General features: G+C 39.7%; 1 protein-coding gene across 2 annotated transcripts in view; it reads left to right on the plus strand.

The window, feature by feature from the left end:
* LMO3 (LIM domain only 3) overlaps positions 1–19,228 on the plus strand; it is an 81,364-nt gene extending 62,136 nt beyond the window's left edge. For both annotated transcript variants that reach the window (XM_063308682.1, XM_063308681.1), the window contains exons 3-4: positions 8,424–8,549; positions 18,185–19,228. In XM_063308682.1, the coding sequence (XP_063164752.1) occupies positions 8,424–8,549; positions 18,185–18,290 (232 nt within the window). In that variant the 3' untranslated portion in view covers positions 18,291–19,228. The remainder of the gene's footprint in view (positions 1–8,423; positions 8,550–18,184) is intronic.
* The last annotated feature ends 3,145 nt before the right edge of the window (positions 19,229–22,373 follow it).

Below are 22,373 nucleotides of genomic sequence, written 5' to 3' on the forward strand. Positions count from 1 at the left end.
CTAAGTCCAGAATTTCAACATGGCACTCCAGAGTTATATGATAATAATAACAGCAAAACAAGAAGAAAAAGTAGGAGACCAACAATAACAGGAAAAAATCATCTAAATGAACAGCTGTGTTCGGAATTAACACTTGCTAAGGTTGCATTCTGCATGGAACATAACTACAAAGGATCTCCTGCATAACCTTAAAAGTGGCAAGTTTTTGAATGGGGTTTTTAATAACTAAAAGCTGCAAAATGCAACATTATGGGAGAACGTACTTGATGGTTTTTTTTAAAAGTTATATAAATTGGGATAAGCCACCAAGCCATTCTTTTTGCTGTAAATGGAGAATATTTTTTTCTGTGTCCGTGAATAAGGGTGAGATTTGAACGACGGCTATTCTTTCCCCTTCTCCTCCTTTTTCTTTTGAACGGCCACCAGCTTTTCTTTTCTTCTTTCTTTTATTAAGGATTTTGGACATTTGTAGGGCTAGTTCAAGCAAATAAGAGCTCCAGCCCCAAAGTCAGCACATGATATTTCTAAACAGGTCCAATAAGTATGATGGCCTTATAGCTCTCCTGGCATAACTGTGACTTTCCCAAGACTATTTCCCTGTCCTCTGATGGAAATCAAATACTAAGCCCAAGTGTTCTAAGTAGTTGAAGGAGTGCTTCCCCCATACTAACTTGTACATATTTTAATATCTACCCAGGAAGTTGTTCTCCACATCTCCTTTTCAGAAGAAATAGGTGAGATGCCTTCTCTATGGCATCTCAAATCTAGAATCCTTTCCCCAGAAGACCACCATGTTAGGCTAGCTTCTGACAACTACAGTAGGCTAAATGGGGTTGAGTTGCTTGTGGTCCAGTTTTAGTTGAGGAACCCACCTATTGTTTCAACATGTTGTGTGAACTAGATTATCATACTAAGCCATTATATTACTTATAAGACTGGGCTATCATGGCATTATTGTTATACTAGGCTGATATGCTGCTCTGTTTAGAAACCAGGAGATTGAGAGTTCTAGTCCCACCTTGGGCATGAAAGCTGGCTGGGTGACCTTGGGCCAGTCCCTCTCTCAGCCCAACTCACCTCAAAGGGTTGTTGCTGTGCGGAAAATAGGAGGAGAAAGGAGTAGTTGGTATGTTCACTGCCTTGAATTATTTATAAAAAATAATAAAGACTGGATAGAAAATAAATAAAAAATAATTAAAATAATATAAATAGCACCTTAATAATAAAATCTTTAAGCAATTACAAAAAATAATATCTGATCAAAACTGAGGAAAAGTGCCAACAACAATAATCAAGAACCCTCATGCAACAGGACAAACCAAATCAATGTTTCTCCATCTCAAAATCTTGTTGAAATAAATAAATCCTGATAGTTTGTTTCTTGGGGCATTGTATGTTATGTGAACACAGCAACTGTGTTTGGATGACCCAAGTTTAGAGCTGAGTTTATTGGGTAAGCCCAGCCTTACAGGTTTTTCAGTGCTGGATCAAAATGCAGGTATTCATCCAGGCATTTTATTTTTGTGTTTGATTTATAGTTCACTTTTCTTCCAAATATTGAAAGCAGAATAGACGGGAGTTCCTCTTGTCTTTTCTTTCTCAACAAAAGAAGAAAGGTGTTGTGAAGGCATCTAACAGTCCACTACAAAGTAGTAACTAGCCATTAGTCCCTCAAGAAGAGGACTGGATCACAATGGTTTTAGAGTATTGTTATGATTAATGTTATCTCAGTTTGTTATATAGCACTCTCCTCTAGACAGTGACCTTATTTTAAGAACATAATAACCTGGGTTGATTTCTTTCTTATTTTTAATATGTTTCACTTTCTATTCTTAAGTCGTGATAGAAGACCCTGCTTTACAGAAGCCTATAGTCTGTACTCACAGCACTGTGTCCTTACAAGTCTTCCAACACAACTCTGTCTAAATCATCTGTGTTTAATCTGGTGTACATTTTACATGGGAATTTTCTTTTTTTCCTTTTAAGGCACCAGAAATTTCAGGTCTGTATGTCTTCCTTATTTGTATTGTAACTAACAAAGCTATAGGTAAAGGTAAAGGTTTCCCTTGACATTAAGTCCAGTCGTGTCCGACTCTAGGGGGCGGTGCTCAACTCCGTTTCAAGCCAAAGAGCCGGCATTTGTCCATGGACCCTTCCGTGGTCATGTGGCCGGCATGACTACATGGAACGCCGTTACCTGCCCACCAAAGCGGTACCTATTAATCTACTCACATTTGCATGTTTTTGAACTGCTAGGTTGGCAGGAGCTGGTCCTAGCAACGGGAGCTCACCCCGTCACGCGGATTCGAACCGCCGACCTTCCGATCAGCAAGCTCAGCAGCTCAGTGGTTTAACGTGCAGTGCTACCGCGTCCCCTTAACAAAGCTATAGGAGGCTCATTTAATCCAATGGGACCCTAGTTAGTAAAATTTTAAAAAACATTGAACTCAGAGCTGCTTGTCACAGTATCCAGTGTGACTCTCAGAGACAATAATAATCAAAACATTCTTTAAAGGCAACAAGATGTTCGTCAAGAGATATCAGTGCACTTGCCCTCATTGATATCTGAGTGGTATCTGATTACAGAGAATGCTAGGAATAGTCTAAGTTTGTACTGGACAATTCCTGGGTTAGTATGTTGTGAGGAAGATTGACTTAACAGGTTATGCGAATAGGCTGTGAGGGTAAGCCATAATTTGATTTATTCCTTTGGACATAATGTTCTGTATGAATGCAGGAATTTGTTTGTTTGTTTATTGTTAATCTCAGTTTAAAGTTAAACATTTGCCTTAGACACAGCTGAAATGTACTCCTCCACTCAAAAATTATTGGGGACAGCAAAACAGGTTCATTTAATCTTTATAACCTTGCCCGGCCAGTAGAACAGAACACGCTTAATTTGGTTACAGAATTAATCCAGTTTCTGGGTTCACACAATCAGTGGAATGACAAACTAACTAGATGAAATGGGTTCCTACACCATACTAAGCCACACAAAAACCTGACCTAGGGTAAAACTAACCAAAAGGGACACACCATGTGAACACAGCAATTCGGGAAAGACCTGGTGAAACATTTGATGCAAACACAACCTGTTAGTTAATTGGCTGAGTTGCTTGGTTGCCTTTATTTTTTTGAAACTTCTGCTCAGGCTGTTTTCAGTGTATGCATCCCCTATAGAGGCTCGCAATGCTGTGCTGTAAAACAAGGATCAGAAATTTTTCAAGCCTTGGGCATTACTGTGCTATCCCACAAAAAATAAATGGCCCAGATCCTGGGACATCATTACAAGTTTTCAGTGATCTCACCTCCATAATCTCACTAGAGATTTGCAAGATTTTGGATTAAATGTTCTTGTATTTAGGACACCCCATGGCTCACAGGCATTTTGTTGGGTTGTTTGTTTGTTTGTTTGTTTAACTATCTATTGTCTTTACATCATTGTTTATCAGCATTTTATTCTGCTGGCCTTTGGCTGTAATAAAGATTTTGTGGTATTATTTATGGCTGACGAAAGCTGTAAAATCACAACATCATAAAATAAAATGAAAATACACTGAATAAAGTGAAGTAGAATTAAAGCACATTTTAAAAGCCAACAAAAGCAGAATTGCAACAAATGTACTCTTTCCACACAGGGGTGCCTATAGGAGGTGTTAATGACATCAAAATGGGGGATTCCACAGAGCAATTAAAGCCCCCCTTTTAACATGCATCATATACACATTAAAAAGGAGCTTCAATCACTCAGTCATCCCCACCATTTTGATATCACTGACACATACACATCCTGCAGATGCCCATTTACATGGCAGATGTTTAGGCTACTGGGATTTAAAAAAAAAAAAAAAAAGTTTTCATGAACCAGTAAAACAAAGCTGGAAAGGGCCTGCTGGGGTAGTTTCACAACATTGGGGCAGCTACTGAGAAGGTCCTGTTTCTTATTGCTATGAATAGAAGTTCCCTTGGTCATGAACGAATGGAGTCCTGGATCTGCGCGTGCCTAGTTGAAATTTGATATCTTCCATTAGATTAAAAATCAAAGTATTGTACCCACAGCTTCAGTCCAGTTCCATCATTTCTGTATTGAATATTAAACTGCTGATGTGTTACAAATTATTCAGGTTAGCCCAAACGGGCTCTTGAAAGGGGATATTTAGGTCATTGAATCCACTCTGTTGCCCAATGAAAGAATTTAGATTAAGGAATCCACAGCAGTTAACCATCAGCTTAATAGCCTCCAATAATGGGGAACTCACAAGGTAATTAGTTTCAGAAGCATTCAGTGATGTCTGTGATGGCAGAGTGCTTGTGCTTGCTTCCTGGCTTCATCAAGGTCCTATTTCACAAGTGTCTCCTTGATGTTAGTAACAACAATTTTCCATCAATCCAGGCTGACTGGTAATATTATCAGGCTAAGGATTATGTGCATGCTGACAACATGGTGTTCAAGTCAGTCTGGATAGCAGAGAGTAATTGTTGGAGCAGAACAGAGGTGTGCTAAAAGCTTATTGTACAGACTGACACCTGTACATGCCAGTGGCTGACATGCAAGTCCACGATGGTCCATAATGTCCTTTCTTTCGTATGAGGATATGAGGGCAGGATTTATGGGATTCTCTGCACTGGGAAGATTTTTTGGCAGTTGGCGTTTGTCTCAGTTTCGATGAAGTCTGTGCTTGCATTTTTCTGCTTTTGTTTAATTTCAAGTCTGCTTATTGCAGAAGCCCTTAATAATCACAATAAATAAGTGGTTTAAAAATAAGTGCAGGCGCTAAATAACAATTGTAACAAATGTGGCACACACCCTTAATTGGGAAAAGGCCAGTAAACTTTCTTAGATGCAGAATCTTTCACCTGTGACTTTCTTTCATGTTAGGTACAACAGTCAGTGTGTCTCAATCCATCTCTTCCCATTCTCCCACTCCTCACAATGCTTTGGAGTCTGATCAAAGTTACCCAGTTTTTGGATTTCCAGCCAGCTCCCTAAATAAAAAGTTATGAATGGCTTTGGTCACTGCAAAATCTAGGTCATTTTGGATGATTAGGTATTATCACAAAAGGAAAAATGCAGGACCCAAAGTATTGATTTGCATAAAATTTGCACATATTTTTAGAAACAATATGCAGAGAATAATGTTTTTAGAAACAATATGCAGAAAATAATTCCCCATGCTGGGGAAGAATGTGACCAAATGACTTGGGTCCACTGTCTAGAAGCCAACTCTAATTGGACAACTTCAAAGTTCCTAGTCATCTATTTCATCTTACAGGTCTTTTACCTTTAAGCAATGAACTAGACAAGACTTCAGATAGGACATCTTCAAAATCAGCAGTGGTGGGGAAACTGTGGCTCACTAAATGTAGCTGAACTACAACTCCTAACAGTCACAGCCATTGTGTTCAGTGTTAAGAGACACCATGGATATTGTAGTTCAGCAGGTTCCCAAAGTCTGGAAGACTATTTTCTGTTAAATAAGACAATGACACAGAAGCATGAAAGATTATTGTTACACCGTTTGATTGGAACACCCGGGGGCTCTTTCAGAAAGGACATTTGGTGACCTAGTAAGATCAGCAATTCCTTAATTCCTGTGTAACCTTCAGGGAAGGGAAAGTGGGCAGAGACCCTATTGTGTGTCTACACCAACTTTAGCAAAGCAGAGGTGACATGGGCTTGTGTAATAAAATCACAGATGAACAGAATAAGGCTAATGCTTAAGCTTTGGTTAGACTTTGGTTTTGATGCTAAATCCTAAAAGAGAGAGAAAGAGAGAGGGAGGGAGAGAGGGAGAGATCAGGACATCAGATCATCAGCCTTCCTTCATTCTGGACAGTAACTCCAGGAATTCCCAAGGCAACAGGATTTGGCCATGCTTGCCAGGAGTTGCAGTCCAGCATATCTAGAGAGGCACTAGGTTTGGGAGGTGTGTAATAGAAAATGTGTGTGTGTATGTGTGCGTGTGTATACATATGTACAGTATGTGTGCATATGGGTCTGTGTGTATATGCAGATACAGTATATATGCATATACACACATGCTGGAATGTTGTTCAAAATGTGGAAAGTGAGGAATTCTTGTTGAATCAGAGCTCACTGAATTTGGCCTGGGTGGTGCAGGCTTACAAAACAGGTTTCGTTTTCATTGTCTGTGTTGTCAGTCCCGAGTTTTCTCGCATGGCACCTTTGAATTCATTAGCTTAAAACTGCTTTTAATTTGGAATTTCCCTTGAGAGCCATTATATTTTTCTGCTGTCAGCCTGATGTTGAAGAGCAAAAAGCAAAGTGGCGGATGTGGCATTTTCATCTATTTTCTATCATACTTGCAAATGGCATTGGCAAGCTATGCAAAAGAATAGCCATCCTTTTTTTCTTCTTTTTTGAAGAAAGTCTATTTGGATGTATTAAGTATTGCGTAGCTTTACATTAGCACTGATATCAAACACGGATAGGGTGCTGAGCCAAAAACTGAAGTTTATAATACAGCAGTAGCAGAATTAGAATTCTCCCTGCATGTGCAGGGAGCTATTTTATTACTTGTAATATAATCAATTTGGGGAAAAAACAACCACAGTACAGTCTTGAACAATGTGTTCAGCTGTCGAGTGGGTAATATTGCAGGAGCACACATACCTGTTTCGAAAAGGGTTAACAGAAAGAATCTTAACCACCCAATGATCTTAGTGTGCCTTTGATGCCAAACACATCCTCAGACTTCACATGGCACCAGCAGCAAAGCAGCAGTATCTCCACAAACCGGCTTTTTCATCACCCTTTTAAAACCAGATTTTTCTTTTCTACCTCTCCCTGCTTCAGAGACAGAGGAATATTGTAGGAATATGCATTTTCATTATTCTGTGTTGGAGGGATAGTTATTTTCATTGGATAGTCTGTCTGCCTGTTTGACCTAACACCTCCCCTCTAGGTTAATGCGCTACACAATGCTTGATAGAAAGCATAACACTGAAAGCTTCTCAGGATGATTACTAGTGCAACGCACACTGTGTGGGGCTGCCAGCAAAGAGGACTTAGAAGCTGCGTGGAGAGTGTATAATGGGATGACCAGGTTACTACCTGGAGAAATCTGCTACTGTAGAACAACACCTATCCTACATTGGCTATCTCAGTTCAGTTCAAACGGTTGGTTATTACCTAGGAAGCTCGTGCAGCATGGCTTAAGGACTACTTTACCCAGCATGATTTTGCTTATCAAGTCTAGTCATCTGGAGGGGGCCTGTTGAGAATCCCACCTCCAAGTGCAGCACATGGAACTGGACTAGCCATCAAGACATCCTTTTAATAGCCACTATGTTTTGGAACACAGTGTCCTTGGAAGTAAAATTGGCCCCAGCTCTCCTCCCATGGAGGAAGGCCCTGAAGTCTATTTTTTTCAATGGGCCTTTGGCCCATTGAGTACTTGTGGGCAGCTCTTATTTTAATGAGCTTTATTATATTATGTTTTATGCATACTTGGTTATGTACAATCCATGGTCTTACAGTTGAGGGTGGTACATTTGGGATCCCTGGGTGATGAAGACAGGGTGAGGAAAACACTTTGGGTTTAAGGTGCCTTTGAGATGGCTTGCAGCTGGAACAAAGAGTAACATGGCAGAGCTTAAAGTTAAAACATTTCAGAAGAATTTTGAAATTGTTCCTGCAGTATAATATACTGGCGCTCCTAATGTGGCTATATATAGTTGACTGCCTCATTTACTTTAATAGGCTCCTTCTATAACATAATCATAGCTATAAGCATTGCATAGGGTTGGAAGGTGCATGAAGCACTAATGCTTTCTGACGCTTTAAATGACTTCTTCATAAAATGTTCTTTAATAATGGTAAAGCTTTTAGCACTAGGTGTCAAAAATGACTAGAAGACTAGCTTCTCTCCACCAGCCCCAAAGTATTATTTCCTCTTATGCTCAAGTGCATGCATGTTATAAATAAATAGCACCAAGGCCATGGTTTTGCAACATTCTCCCATGGTTGTATGCAAATCCTCAGCCTTTTTCGTGTTGCACTTTCAAACCAGCCAACTGCTGAACGTGTACCATTCACTAATGTGATTTTTTTTTACTTTCTTTTTTTCCCCTCACATCTTCAAGAAGCAAGACTTTAATGCACTGCTGATTAGTAACAGTATTTCTAGGAAGAGATAGACATTTTCCACCATACCACATCACATTATGATGGTAGAATGCTTATTTGCAAATAATAGATGACAAGGGGTCTTCTTCCTTTTTCTTCTCCCCCCTCACCCCAAATTGTACTTCAAAGGCTAGTTTCACAGTGAAATCAAATATATGCCAGTGGGAATGATGGGGTGATTATTGGGTGCTGTATTTGTCTGTTTGTTTGCTCAGCCAATCTTTGTTTCTTTTTTTTTCCTCTGTGTTTCTTCCACTATCCCCACCACCTGCAGGTTATTTGGTGTTACTGGAAACTGTGCAGCCTGTAGCAAGCTTATCCCTGCTTTTGAGATGGTGATGAGAGCCAAGGACAATGTTTACCACTTGGACTGTTTTGCATGTCAACTTTGTAATCAGAGGTAAGAGATTTTTCGATGCATTTCCATGTGCTGATGCCAGTTGGCACTGCTTAGAAAAGAATAGCCATGGGTATGAGATCTTGCCAATGTGCTTTGGGCAGAACTTGCTTTGATTAGCAGGGGTCTGATTTGGAGGAAAACAACCCAGGTAAGGAATGGCTTCATTTCTTCCATCCCATCCTCCAGGCGATATTCAGATGTGACCTGAACCAGGGTATCTCATTATGAGTATGAATCTCAGGCTCATGTGCTCCCTCCCTCTTCTACTATTGTTCCTGATTTAGTAGCAACCTTGACAGGCTGTGCCTTGCAATCCACAACCTGCCCCTGGTTTCAGAGAAAATGAGCAGAAGCTTCTAATGTCCACTGAGCAGAGAAAGGAAGAAGGTACTGCCTCCCCACCACCACGCCCCAACACTGGCTGCTCATATTTGTTGGTGGGTTTCTAGAGTAGTCATGCTGAAACCATAGGTAAGGACTATACTCAAGTGGATCTAGCACTATCCCTTTCTACCCAGAGTCCTCCTGTGCCCCCTGGGAATTTTGAGGGCACCAGATTGGAGAGAGATGAGCTTATGTCTAAAGCTGATGGCTAAAGCCCTCTTCATGTTGGAACCATCTTTGAGCAGGACTCTACATAAGAATTTAAGGTGGTGCCTGCTCTTCCTTTTAGAGATTTGTTCCATTTTGTTCTGGTGCATTTTGGAGAAGCCTTGTACACTTGGATTAGGCTCATATTTTGGAATCTAGAGTTAAAATTGGAACAAGACTTCGAACTTTATTATCTTACTATTTTGTAGTATGTTAGGCTTTTTTAGCTGGGTGTAAGGCTGTGTTAAAATTTACAGTTGATGCATGTTCAGGTTGTCTCTATAAGTAAAACTGTAAAAGGAATAATTCAGGGTTCTCAAAAACAGCTCTGGTTTCTTTTAATAAAACAACAGATAACTTGCTAGTTCTTTGCGGGGAATGTGCATGGATATTAGTTAAGCTTCATTCTTGGCAAGCTTCTCCCATTTTCTATTTATTTTCGGGTTCTGCCCAACCACATTTGCCTAAGACAGCATCCTCTCAATTTGCTACCTGCCAGATATACTGGACTTCTTCAATTCTCATAAATTCTCAGTCAGATCCAAGACATCTGTTGGGCACCAGATTCAGAAAGATTCATCTAAGAAATGGCATGCAACTCATGGGTAAATGTGAGTTGCTGGGTTATGGTGGAAGACTAAGGGAAACAATGAAAAAGCAAGGTTTAATTCTACATATATGGAAAGCATTATCTTACATGGTGATACTGAGATGCACGCAAGAGAAAATTAAGCTATAACTTTTAGCAGGAGGTTATTACTCTTCATGATACTTGGACTGGGATTAGTATATGGCCCTTTAGGAAACTGGCATGTAATGTTCGGAAAACAATATAAGTGAAGCTATGCTTTAAATTATGGAGAAAATCTATCTGTGTGGTCTCTAAGAGTCAGCAATGACTTGATGGCATGTAAACAATCAATCAATCTGTCAAGATGGTTTAAAATTATCCATTCATTTTGCTTTTAGCAATTGTAAGGGTTAGGAATGCTTCTCAAGAACATAAGGTGGCATTTGAGAATTGGAAACACCAAAAATTCTTGTGCACTTGATTCCATTAATTCTTGTGTTGGTGTTGACTAAATAGTAGACTACTTCCACTCCATCCTTAAGTCAAGCTTAGTTCCTAGTGACTCTTGGCAATATTCCAGAAGTGGTTTGCCATTACTTTCTTCTAGGATGTATGGAGCCAGTTTGGTCTAGTGGTTAAGGTGCTGGGCTAGAAACCAGGAAATTGAGAGTTCTAGTCCTGCCTTAGGCATGAAAGCCAGCTAGGTGACCTTGGGCCAGTCCCTCTCTCTCAGCCCAACTCACCTCACAGGGTTGTTGTTGTGGGGACAATAGGAGGAGGAGGGTATATTCACTGCCTTGAGTTATTTATAAAAATAATAAAGGGATAAAAATTAAATAAATAAATAAATAAACAGACAGTCTGGCCTACTAAGCAGGGATTTCCAGGAGTTCCCCATCCAGTTACTAACCAGGGCCATCTTTGCTTAGCTTTTCATCCAAAGTCATGAACCCTTTTTATCTTGCTGCAAACCACATTTCCATACCCCAGAAGAATCATATACTCAAGAATTAATTTGCTATCTCACCAGTCCGCTTTACAGTAGAGATCTGATTCACATCAGAGGTTTGGGGGTGGGAGTGGGGGGGGGTAGGTGGGAACCAGTTTGCATCACTTTTCTGTTAACTGCAGTCAGAAGAACCCTGGTGGCATGAGGAAGGCAATGAAATGATTTATTAAGAGAAACACACATTTTATGTGTGCTTGGAACTACTGTAGCCACTTTCAGGTTTCAGGAGAAGCAACTGATCAGCTGAGATTTTAAGAAGGATAATGGTTCAGAACATTGTCCATCTACACAATGCAGCACCAACTTGGATCGAGGTTTTGGGTAACTTTCTCCTGCCAAAAGAAAAAGAGGGGGAGAGGAAGAGAAGGGCCAGTTCTTATCACAGCTTCTATCAGATCAAATCTTTATTACAGCCATAGACCAGCATATCACAGTTTTAAAAAATGTATTCTTAACTTCAGCTCATTTCTAGTTCAACCACAGTCAGCTGTTTACATGCCTTCACTAACCAACACAGAGAATTATTTTAAAGCCAAATCCTAGATATATTTAGTGAAGGAGCATCACATATACATAATATAATCTCTTAAAGGTTGGTGTCTGCACCCCACCTGCTAATTGCCATAGGAGGTAGGTCAGTCATATGTACCCATTGTGCAGTTCAAGTGTTGGGTTCCTCCACCATAATTCTAAAAGATTACTCTTTGATATGATTATACCATGTTGTGAGTTTTGCCAAAGAACAAGAAAAACCAGAGTGATGTGATCTCAGTGTGAGATACCCCTCCTTCAGGTTAGAGGCAGAAGAAAAGAACTTGGATGCCATTTTCCTCTGGCTATATTTTGAGGTGTCAGATGGTTCCCAAACTGTGCCTCTCCCTGCCAACCACATGTACACTCCTATCTTAATACCACTCCAACTACTCTTTCTCACTATATACTGATACACTTACTTTCTGGCTGCAATCTGGAGCATGTCCGTGCTGTAGTTGCACACCATCACAGACTATCAAACACACGGCTCACAGGCCACATGGTTCTGGCCTGAATTAACTTGAAATCCTGTTTTATGGGTAGGGGTGCTTGATGAATTAGCTATTTACTCATTCCTTTAGGAGACAAGTTTCTAATTTCTAATCTGCATATTTTTCACGTCCATCAGGTTTTGCAATTTTTCAAATGCTGCACTGCCAAACATCTAAATTCTATTTCAAGAGTGAGCGCATATGTGTATATCTGGTACACACATGAATGTGTGCACACAGTTTTACTTGGGAAAAGGAGCTGATTTATGAGCCTGCAAAAGGGACACTAACCAAAAGTAATTAGTGTGGGGCAGTAAAATAATGGGAGAATCAGCCCAAGCCGTTTGATAGCATGGTAGTGAGTTCTTTTTTTTCCCCCCAACTGTAGTAAGTTCTTTTTTTCCCCCTCATGCAGTGTGAATTGTGCAGCTGCCATAATTACAGCTTTCTACAATTACATTCTAAAACAAAGCCAAATTGACCTTTCTCATCACGTTGTGCAGAAAATTAAAATATCAGACAAGTAATAACCACTGTTTAAACTATGTAATAATGGTAAGCAATTAGAAGTTACAGGGCCATTTACAGTTCCTATACATCAAGCTTGTTTTGGTGCAGAACTAAAGAGTCTGCATTCAAAATAAGGCCAGTCTTTACCCTACCAGGAAGATCTATTCAAGCTAAGAAATAATTGCAGCCTCTTTTGAATTGAGACTCAAAAGTCCTTCCCATCATCATTCCTCCAAATCACTCTTCAAGGGTCTTTATTAAAAGTGCCTAATATGTACTTGTTGTTCGCTTCATTTATTCCATGCCTCAGCTGCATATCTTTAGCATTGGTTATGCACAATTAGCACTTAGTTATTGTCTTGTCACTTCATCCCCTGCAAGATAAACTTCTTTAAGGCAAGAAGACAACTAATCTTTAGCAGTCAAGCAAGGCAGGTAATGTTTGATACCCCCCAGGACAAAAGATGGGGCAAAGTTTCTTCTTCAGGCTTGGGAGAGAAATGAAGTTGCATTGGTGAGTGGGCTTTTCCCCCTTGAAAACCTTGCTACAAGCAGAAATTAAATAGTGGCCATGGCTTCTGCCACCAAAGCAGGAATTAAATCCGGTAAACTTGTAATTCAAAGATTCCTCTTCAAATACCATCAAACTTGGAAGAAATATCAATATCACAAACCACCCATTCTTGTGCATCATGGCCAGATCATCCTGATAGCAGAAATTTCAGGAAAAGGAAGGTGGGACAAGGGGTATGTTAAGAGGAGCTGTGGATCCAAATCCAAATCCTTCCCAGCCTTTCACCATGCATCACAAGGTGTGGTCCTAAAAGTCAACAGGATGGTGTGATCAAAGACAGGCAGATAACAGGTAGAGTTTTGACTGTACCATTACAGCCATACCTTGCGAATACCCCTGGCCCTAAGACAGATTAAAATTTATATAAGCCCTGAATCTGGTTTTATAAACCCTTCCATGGCTTGGAATGAGAATGAAAATATAAATACGGACATCAGTTTGAAAGCTGCTCCAGGTTTCTGTGACCCCACAACTTTGGCTGCAGTGTATTTGAAACTACAGTCAATCAAGCTGTTGTTATGGTTGCTTTTTAAAAGATACACCTTAGTTTGTGGCAGTCCATTTCTTTACTTGCATGATCTCCTACCTCATCATGCCTCCTGGGCTGCAGGTTTTTAAAGGAAAGATGTGGATTGAAGCCTTTCAGCTCCTCCTCATAGAGATGTTGAGAATTAGTTTAGTTTAGTTTGATTAGTCTTAAGCACAAAACATTGTAGACAAGCAGAGTGGGTCAGTTTTGTTTTGTTTGTTAATCTCCTTTTTGTATAGACATTGGAGGAGGGCCGCATTAGTTTATGGTAGCAAAAAATCAGGGCGCATTTTCTAACAAACAAAAAGGGCTAAGTTTTTGTGAGCTGCAGCGGTATCACCTTCATACAGTAGTTCCCAAACTGAGCTTGTTAGAAGATAAATGAGATAAAGATTAGCATTTTTATGTTTTAGAAACTAGGTATTTCCTGGTTTTAAGGCTTTGTTGAAGGCAAGAACAGCTATTAACACTCTCTCTTGTTAATTTTTCTTCTAAAGAAAACCTTAAGTGGAAATGCACGATGGAGATTTCTTTTATAATAGTAATACAAGAAGTAAAAATCGGAAGTTTCAAGAAGGCTCTCCAAAGATCAAGTTTAGAGGTGATGGACTGGATAGGCTGTGCTAGTTTAATTTAAATCATGGTTTATTGGCAGTAAAACAGTCCCAATCATACCCCCCCTACCTCTCTCACCTAAATGCAGTTTTGACAAGCTTGCCCATTAACTAGTTTCTCATGAGGTTCAGACCAGAAAACTGGTTTTAAAACTGTTTACAAAGCAGGATATGTGCATAGCAGGTGCTGGGAAAGACTACCCATGACTCTGGAATGATTTTTAGTCAAAGGACTGAATGAGATAGATCACTGATTTACTAAAAGAGAACTTCATGTTGTCTTCTTCATATAGAAAGAGTTTTCTGAAGATTAGAAATCCACTATTCAAATGGCTGAAGACATACTTTCTTTGACATTCCATTTGTCCTCGTGCTGCAGAGCCTATGAGCCCTCACCAGACTGGCTGTGACTTCTGGGTATTGTGATTGGAATGCCAAATGGTGTTATTCTCTGACTTACAAATGGAAGGGCTGCATAATGGCCCAGAATTTCTCATTCAACATACTGCGTAGAATTTCCTGTTCAGCTCTAGTGCTGCTCCAGTTGCTCCAGATAGGATATGAAGTGAAAGGAGGCTGTTGCACACTTCTTTTTAGATGTGATCTTGAAATAGATTTGCAAGCACTTTGTTTGGATGGAAACATCTTCCATGAGTTGTGCTCGGTTCTTGCTGGTTTTTTGGGCAACATTAGGATCATGGCTTGCCGTTGCCTTCTTCAGAGATGGTCTTTCAGCTTCCCAGTCTAGTCTATTCCCCTGAGATTTCTTAGCTGTCTCCTAAATATAAATCGGTCAGACCTTGCTGGGCTTTTTTGAGTTCCTGTGAACTTGCACGGGAGAGAACTTAAATTAGATTTGGCAGGGAGAAAGAGCTGTGGTACTAATTCTGCCTACTTTGGCCCATTAGCCTTGGATCTGATAGACTTTTCCCTTCCATCAATGGACTTTACAGAGAAAAGGCATCCTGCACTATCTCCCACCATGGTATTTGTCAAGGGAGAGACAAAACTTTTTCTTTGTTGTGTTCTGTCTTTCCGTCTGTTGAATGACGTGCAAGAATGACTCAACCTCTCCATTCTAGCATGAACAATGGAAGTGGAATAGGTAGAAAGAATGGGATTTCACACGTTTCTTTCACCACTCCATCTTTTATATTTAGATAATGGTTTGTGTATATTCATGTTTTCACGTGGATCGCGTGGATCTGACTACTGGCATACACATTGGTGAGATGAATATTTCCTCAAATGGTGACAAAATTAGGCAAAAACCTGGCTGTTTATGCAGAGAACAGGCAAACCCATCCAGACGCTACAGAAAGAGAAGCAACAGAATGTATGCAACGATTTGCTCCCTCTGTCTCTTATCTCCGTTCTGTAAGGAATATAATGAAATATAAAAGTAGGCTGCAGGAGACCACAAATTGGGAAATACGCGCGTTTGGTGAAACTGATTTGTCCATAAATAACTCCAGCATTTTCAAGACCGTTTTGTAATCTGTGTTTTCAGTCAGACATAGACAGGGCTTTAATCCAAAAAATGGGAGAGAGGGAAAGAGAAAGGAATGTGGGGTGAGGTTTGGGGGTGGGGGGAAGAGTGAGAGTCGGCAAATAAACAGTCCAATTTTCCTTCAGGAGCCAAGCTAATTCTTTTCAATTCACTTTTTTATTACACTATTTTCTCCCTCTCTCTCTATTTAGCAAGCATAAGGATAAATTTCCAAAGCTACCCGGTTGGAAAATAAATGGCTTCACTGTTTGTCTAGCATTCCAATCTTTACAAATGTAAATCAGTCCAACTGCTGTTCCATTTAAAACCTCGCAACTTCACAAAGCATTAAAGGCCTCCTCTCAGTATACAATTTACTCGGTGACAATTCCCTCAGATTTCAGCTTCAAACATCATTAGAGAGTGACTGACTAATAAAAAACGAGGGAGCTGCTATCAAAGGTTGGGCAGGTCAATGTGTATAATTCTGTGTACTTTTCCTGGGTCAGCTACACCAGACACTGCTATCTGAAGGTTAAATTGTTGCAATTAAGTACATATACAGCCTATTCCCATAGCTACTCTGTTGTTCAATGTACTGTAAACAATGCACACATTTATTTCAGCTCTTAATTGTGTCCAAAATGTTGCTGTTTGGAAGATTATGGGAGGAAAAAAGCACATTGTAATCCAGCACCAAATTAAAGAATACTTTCTAGACGAAGACGGGTAATTAGCTGAAGCAAAGGCATCTTCGTCTGTCCGTGTCAATGCAAAAAAGTTCATTTGGGTGACTCTTTTTGATTTAATTGGGCTGCAGCAGGCCTTTCCTCCCAGGATGTTTTTATAGATGGAGCGCTTGTTACAAACAGACTACGCCCCCCCACCCCATGTAGCATCATTCATTAGCTAAGGTCTTCTGTATGCGGAAGGGGCCCTTGCTGTGTCTGCGGGATGGTCCACCCTCGTCCCTAAGCCGCATTTAAAGAGATCACTCTTTTAAAAAAAAAACTTAGACCCATTATAGAAACCATCTCATATCTACTCATGCCACCATGCTACAGATGGTTTGGCTGTCTGTAAAGGCTGATTTACATAACTTCTTTTGAGCCCCAAATTTGGATGGGAAAGGATGTGAATAGAAAGAGCCCTACAAAGCTTTTGTGATATTTTTTGGTGCTTAATATTTTTATGTTCTCCTGTAACCCACATGGGTGATATGGGCCCAAGCTTGGTGGCATCCATATTTGTCACATGCATGCAGTTGGTTGGTAAATAAATAACATCAGACATATCATTTCATCTAGTTTCCTGGAAATCTGCTTTCACAATAAAACGATCTCTATATTATGGATGTTTTGGTGTATGACTCCTCACAGTTATTACATTTTAGCCATGACTGAGTATTTTCTTTCCTCTTCACATAGAGTATATGCTCGAATCTCACTGAGCCATAAAGTATTTTGTTTTGTTAGGGTTTTGTACATTGTATGAACCCAACTAATTGTGGTTAATTTGTATCAATGTAATGTAATGTGTGAATCAGTGCGAGATTTAAGCATAAGGTAAACAAGCTACAGCTTAGGCCTCACAATCTGCAGGACCTCACAAAATTTCAGAATATCAGTTTTCTGATTTGGCAAACAAGTTCATTATTATATTAATAAAAGTGATCCTAATTACTTATTTCGTCAGCATTTTGTGTGTGTATATATTTATATGAATGTATCTTAAAATTATTTTAAGAATTACATTTAAGTGTTATTTCCAGGGAATACTACAGAGAGAGATCAAGCCAGCCAAGTAATAAATATGTAATCAGTAAATGCATTCATTTGAAAATAATTTGTATTTTTCACTTTAAATACCTTGCTATTAACTAATTAACAGGCCTAGATATGTTTTCCATTTTTATTTTTTTTTTGTGGTGATGCAAGGTCCTGTTTTGGTACACACCTTAGTGAGACCTTCTGGTATAATGTTTTAACAAGGAACTTACAAGCTTTATGTAGCTTAGGGCCTCACCAAGTCTAAATCCGGCACTGGTGTGGATTCAGCCATACAATTGTTCCCTAACTGGGGAAATTGGGGTGAGCCCATTGATCCTGCCCCCTCTGTCTTGTCCCCACAGCTGCTTTTCTTGTATTAATAGGCTCCCTATGTCCTCTTTCTAATACAAGCTTATATATTAAGCTTTGTATTAAAAAGGCTTTGGGCTTTGGAGGATTAATAGTAAGGGATAAATAAGTATTTTCTGCAAAAGTTTCACCCCCCGTCTTTGCAAGGTTTCCTTGGAACAATGGTTCAGAAGAAAGGGTTGCCTCCCTGAGTTCAGATCTGATGCTATCCTAAGTCAACCACCCATTCAGAAGCCACCCAGAGATATAGGGTGAAACACCTGCCAAAAACCTGATTAGTGTATCAGTATTAATCCCCCCGAGCCTGGATAACCCAACCCCAAAGTATATAAAAGAAATTTGGGCCACTCTGTTCCAATAAATTCCTACTCTGGTTGTTAAGATTTCCCGTGCAGTCTAACGCCATAGAAGGTCAGCATTCCGAGTCTTGTGGGATGATCTTCTGAGGGCTGGCTATGGCTTAGAGGACCCTATCAAGATACGATGAACCATGGTCACCAGTCTTAAACATTCCTCTCCTGGTTGGAGGCTTTGGCACGGGATCCAGTGCAAACTGAATCATCTCTTTCCCTCTTGTATTTCCAGATTTTGCGTGGGAGACAAATTTTTCCTAAAGAACAACATGATTCTGTGCCAGACGGACTATGAAGAGGGCTTAATGAAAGAAGGCTATGCACCCCAAGTCCGCTGATTCAGACCCTCTCCGCTCAGAGTATGGAAGCCCAACATTCTTCTTTTCTTTTCTTTTCTTTCCTTCTCTTTTCTTTAACATGTAAATAAGAAATGACACCGGAACCTACTAAATAGCATAGATATAGGGAGACAGAATGGTCTTGGGGAATAAAAGGAGGACTGCACTTACCTGTAGTGGAAATTGCACCCGTTCACAGCTGGATGTCCATTAAAAGATACTGTAAATACTGCTGAAAGTTTAGTTTTGGTTTGGCTTGCTGGTTGTTTTGTTTTGTTTTTTTGTTTATTCCTTTTGTGTCCTTTGGCATGAAATGCTTCTTTTGGACGAATGTACATAATATATTGTAAGATTTGAAACACAAATGTAATACAGTTTTATTGTGTTACCATTTGTGATCCTGTTTGCTTCTTTGTATTGTTGCATTTAGTACAATCGGTGTCTAAACTTTATTATATATTTATGCTTTCTGTATCTACCAGCTATTTTGAAAAAGCTATATCTTTCTAGTAAAACCAACAAACAAGGAAAAAAAAAGAATTTTAAGAGCCAATCCCATTGTCTTCTTCTCTGTATCGGAAGCTGTACAACTGCTCCATTGACACTTGAACTGTACGATTAAAAATAACAGATGAGATTGAGCCAAAGTTAAGTACTTACTTCTATTGAAATGGATAGGACATATTTAAGTGCATGTTTAACTCTTCTCTTGAAATCAGTGGGATTTAGAAGTGCTTCACTTTTTACTAGATTACAATGCTAGCAACAGACAGTGCTGAAATTGCTGTGGTCCAAGATATTTTAGAAGATCTTTGAAAACCTGCTGCTGCTTTTTCCTTTTTAAAAGAAGAGGAATGATGTTAGCTCTTTTCTTTCACACTGTGCATTGAAAAGTACTTCCTGGTTTGCCATAATAATTTGGAAATGGCTATGTTGTACCCCCACCACCACCACCAACTTTACAGACAGGAGTTTTCAACTTTTATGGAGCAGGTTTTTAATTCTTTTGGGGGCTGCTGTGCTCCACACCCTCCCTAAGAAAATATAGTATTCACTGTTTCCAATGTAACTGGGAATGAGGAGCTGAGCCCCAATGCAACTCAGTGCCTTTGGGTGTCATGTAAAATATTTTATATGTGTATATATAAATATTTCTGAAGTTATTTTAATGTAGCATAGTGATTTCTGCTCCTGTACAGGAACATATTATTTAAAAAAAAAACACCCTCAGTGTCTTTCCTAAATTTCATCTTGTTTAGGTCCAGCGGATTTAAGAGATTGTCTGGTCAATCCCTTTTGTAACATTGACCATGAGTGCCCTCTTGAGGTTACTATCTGTGTGCTAATGCAAGACAGCTGGACCTGCCAGAGACACTTCCACGGTGTCTGTCCCACCACTGTGGCAATGCCTTCATGCTGGAGACTTACCAAAACCTGTGTAACCATTCAGAAGCACGATCCTCTTTTGCTTTGGGCTGCCATTTGTGGAAATAGAAATGAAACGCCTCCAGTAGAGCCTAAGGATTTAGCAGCTGTTCCTTTGTAGATGTGTTTGATCAAAACTTAACTGGATATTGTATTTTTTTTGTTTGTTTGTTTCTTAATTTATTGTTATCCATTCCAAGCTGTTGGGGTGGGAACTTCTAAGAATAAATAAAATCTAAGGATTGGATGGCAATATTTGAAAGTGGTGCTTCTCAACTTCCCCTCGCCTTCTTGTTGTCCAGCCGCTAGTGGTCTAATAAGGTTGCCATTAGCATTGTACACAACAGCTGTTCAGAAGAATCACCAACTGAAATGGGAAGATTCACAGCTTCTCTGCTTGCACAATGTCCCTGGTAGTCTTAGCAGCAGTACTACCCACTCTCCAGCCAGCTGGCCACCTTACAAACATCATTTGAAGTCCTCAGACCAGTGCTTTGTAAGATGACCACAGCACCTGCCTGGGTAGGTAGATCAACTTCATGATCTATTGCTCTGAGCATGGTCTTCCAATTAATGGGGCTTGGCACCAGTTCATCATTTACCCTGGTCTGCCAAGCAAAGTGATGCTTCATTCTGTCTAATGGGTATATTGGAAAGAGGACAATTATATTCCCTCTTGGTATTGCAATCAGGTACTCCAAAGAAGACTTTTTATGGTGTCTTTCTCTACCTGGCCATTTTATGCAATTCCTGTAGCCAGGTTTGTCATTTACAGGAAGGCTTTCATACTCAGGAATGGGGGCCAAGTTCATTCCATTCACTGTGTTGTATGAACCAATCTAATTTGCACCTCCCTCACTAACAGGCATAGCAGGGCGCAATTATTCTTCCTTTAGAATGTGGAATACTGTGCTCCGTTTAAAAAAAATAGTACACTGGGGAAAATTGTGCACAAAATATGTGAACCTTAGGCAAATGGTGCACAAGAACATATTTTGAGAGAGCATTCTTGCAAAATCTTGTCTAATAGGAAACTCAGCACAAAACCACTGAATTTTCATGCAAACTTCTGGAAACAAATGCACGGTACTGTGGAAATATGCTGAAACATATTTTCGTTTGGAAAAAAAAATGCAAGTACAGTATTGCAAAAAGCAAACTGCACAAATTCAATTGCTTCTGGTCATATCAGAGTGATACCACTAGCTCCGTTTTGTCACTGCTAACTACTTTTCACCGACACTAGTAGTTTGATGCAAGGAGTGATCTTCAGCCTACTTTTGCACTTAAGCTAGCAGAGAAAAGCCTAATATTGATCCCAGGACCATATGGCCTGCCTCTGAACAGCTATGCCATCTCATCTTTGTCCATATACAGTGTGTGTGTGTGTGTGTGTGTGTGTGCATGCACATATGTGTATCTACTTCTCATTATTACATAACAGGCACATTGAAAAGCTATGAGTTTAACAGACATAGGGTGGAATGCATGCATGTTAGAAAAGATGCAAAGCTCAGGGAAAAATAACATTATTTAGCACACAGCAGCAAGTTGATTGATGCATATAGGTAGAAGAGCACAAATGATGATCTCAGGCAAAATGAAAACAAAAAGATGACTATTAGCCTCAAATGCTAAATCGAATTTGAGGCAGCACATGAATTCTGGATGATAAGCTGTTAAAACAATATTGCTTGCTTGCTCGCTTGTTTTCTTTATAACAAGGTTGCCTGCATTCATTTCCTAATAGGTTGTTTTTCTCTCGTTTTTGGAAGACCTTTTTGTCCATTTATTTAAAGAACAATTGAGACATCTAGAGACCAAGCAACAGAAGAAGTTTCAGGTTTAGCCTAGTATTGTCACCTGCAAATTCAGCAAAGTAACACAATAGCAAGTTGATGGTTGATTGGGTCATTGCCATTTGGCTTGATTCAGTCTAATCTTTTTCGTGACAGCACTGATGATCCACGAGCACATGGTTAAAACTCATAGATTGTCCTCGCTTAACAACTGCCCTGTTTAGTGACCATTTGAAGTTATGACAGCACATCCAGTGCCACTATTCTGCAACCTTTCCCAAGCTGGCACCCTCCAGCTGTCATATTACCTGGGATTTCTGGGGGTTGTCAAAAACATTGTAAAGCGGAAGTTTTGGAAAACTTGTTATAGTGGTGACTGGATAAGAATTCAGTGGCTGGTTCTTATAGTAAGAACCTCTTCCTATAAGAGAGTGACATCAGTATTAGAAGCAATCATATTTTGGTTCTGCTGATGCATTATTTTGGTTTAATATCTCATCTTTTTGTCCATTAGACACTTAAAACTACTTTTCCAAAACAAAGCTAGAAAGGGTGAAAAATAAAGAGGTGTCCTTCTACAGACCATAGGATGAACAGATTCATTCCAAAGTAGGTGGCCCTTTGGATAATCAGGTTGTAAGCAATTAGATTATACTCAAGCACCTATTAAATTTAGTGTAGAGCCAATTTGGTGTAGTGGTTAAGGCATCAGGCTAGAAACTGAGAGACTGTGAGCATTAGTCCTGCCTTAGGCACGAAGCCAGCTGGGTGATCTCGGGCCAGTCCCTCTCTCTCAGCCCTAGGAAGAAGAAAGCCATGACAAACCACTTCTGAAAACATTGCCAAGAAAACTGCAGGG

This window comes from Candoia aspera, chromosome 7, assembly GCF_035149785.1.
Source record: "Candoia aspera isolate rCanAsp1 chromosome 7, rCanAsp1.hap2, whole genome shotgun sequence".
Classification (NCBI taxonomy): Eukaryota; Metazoa; Chordata; class Lepidosauria; order Squamata; family Boidae; genus Candoia; species Candoia aspera.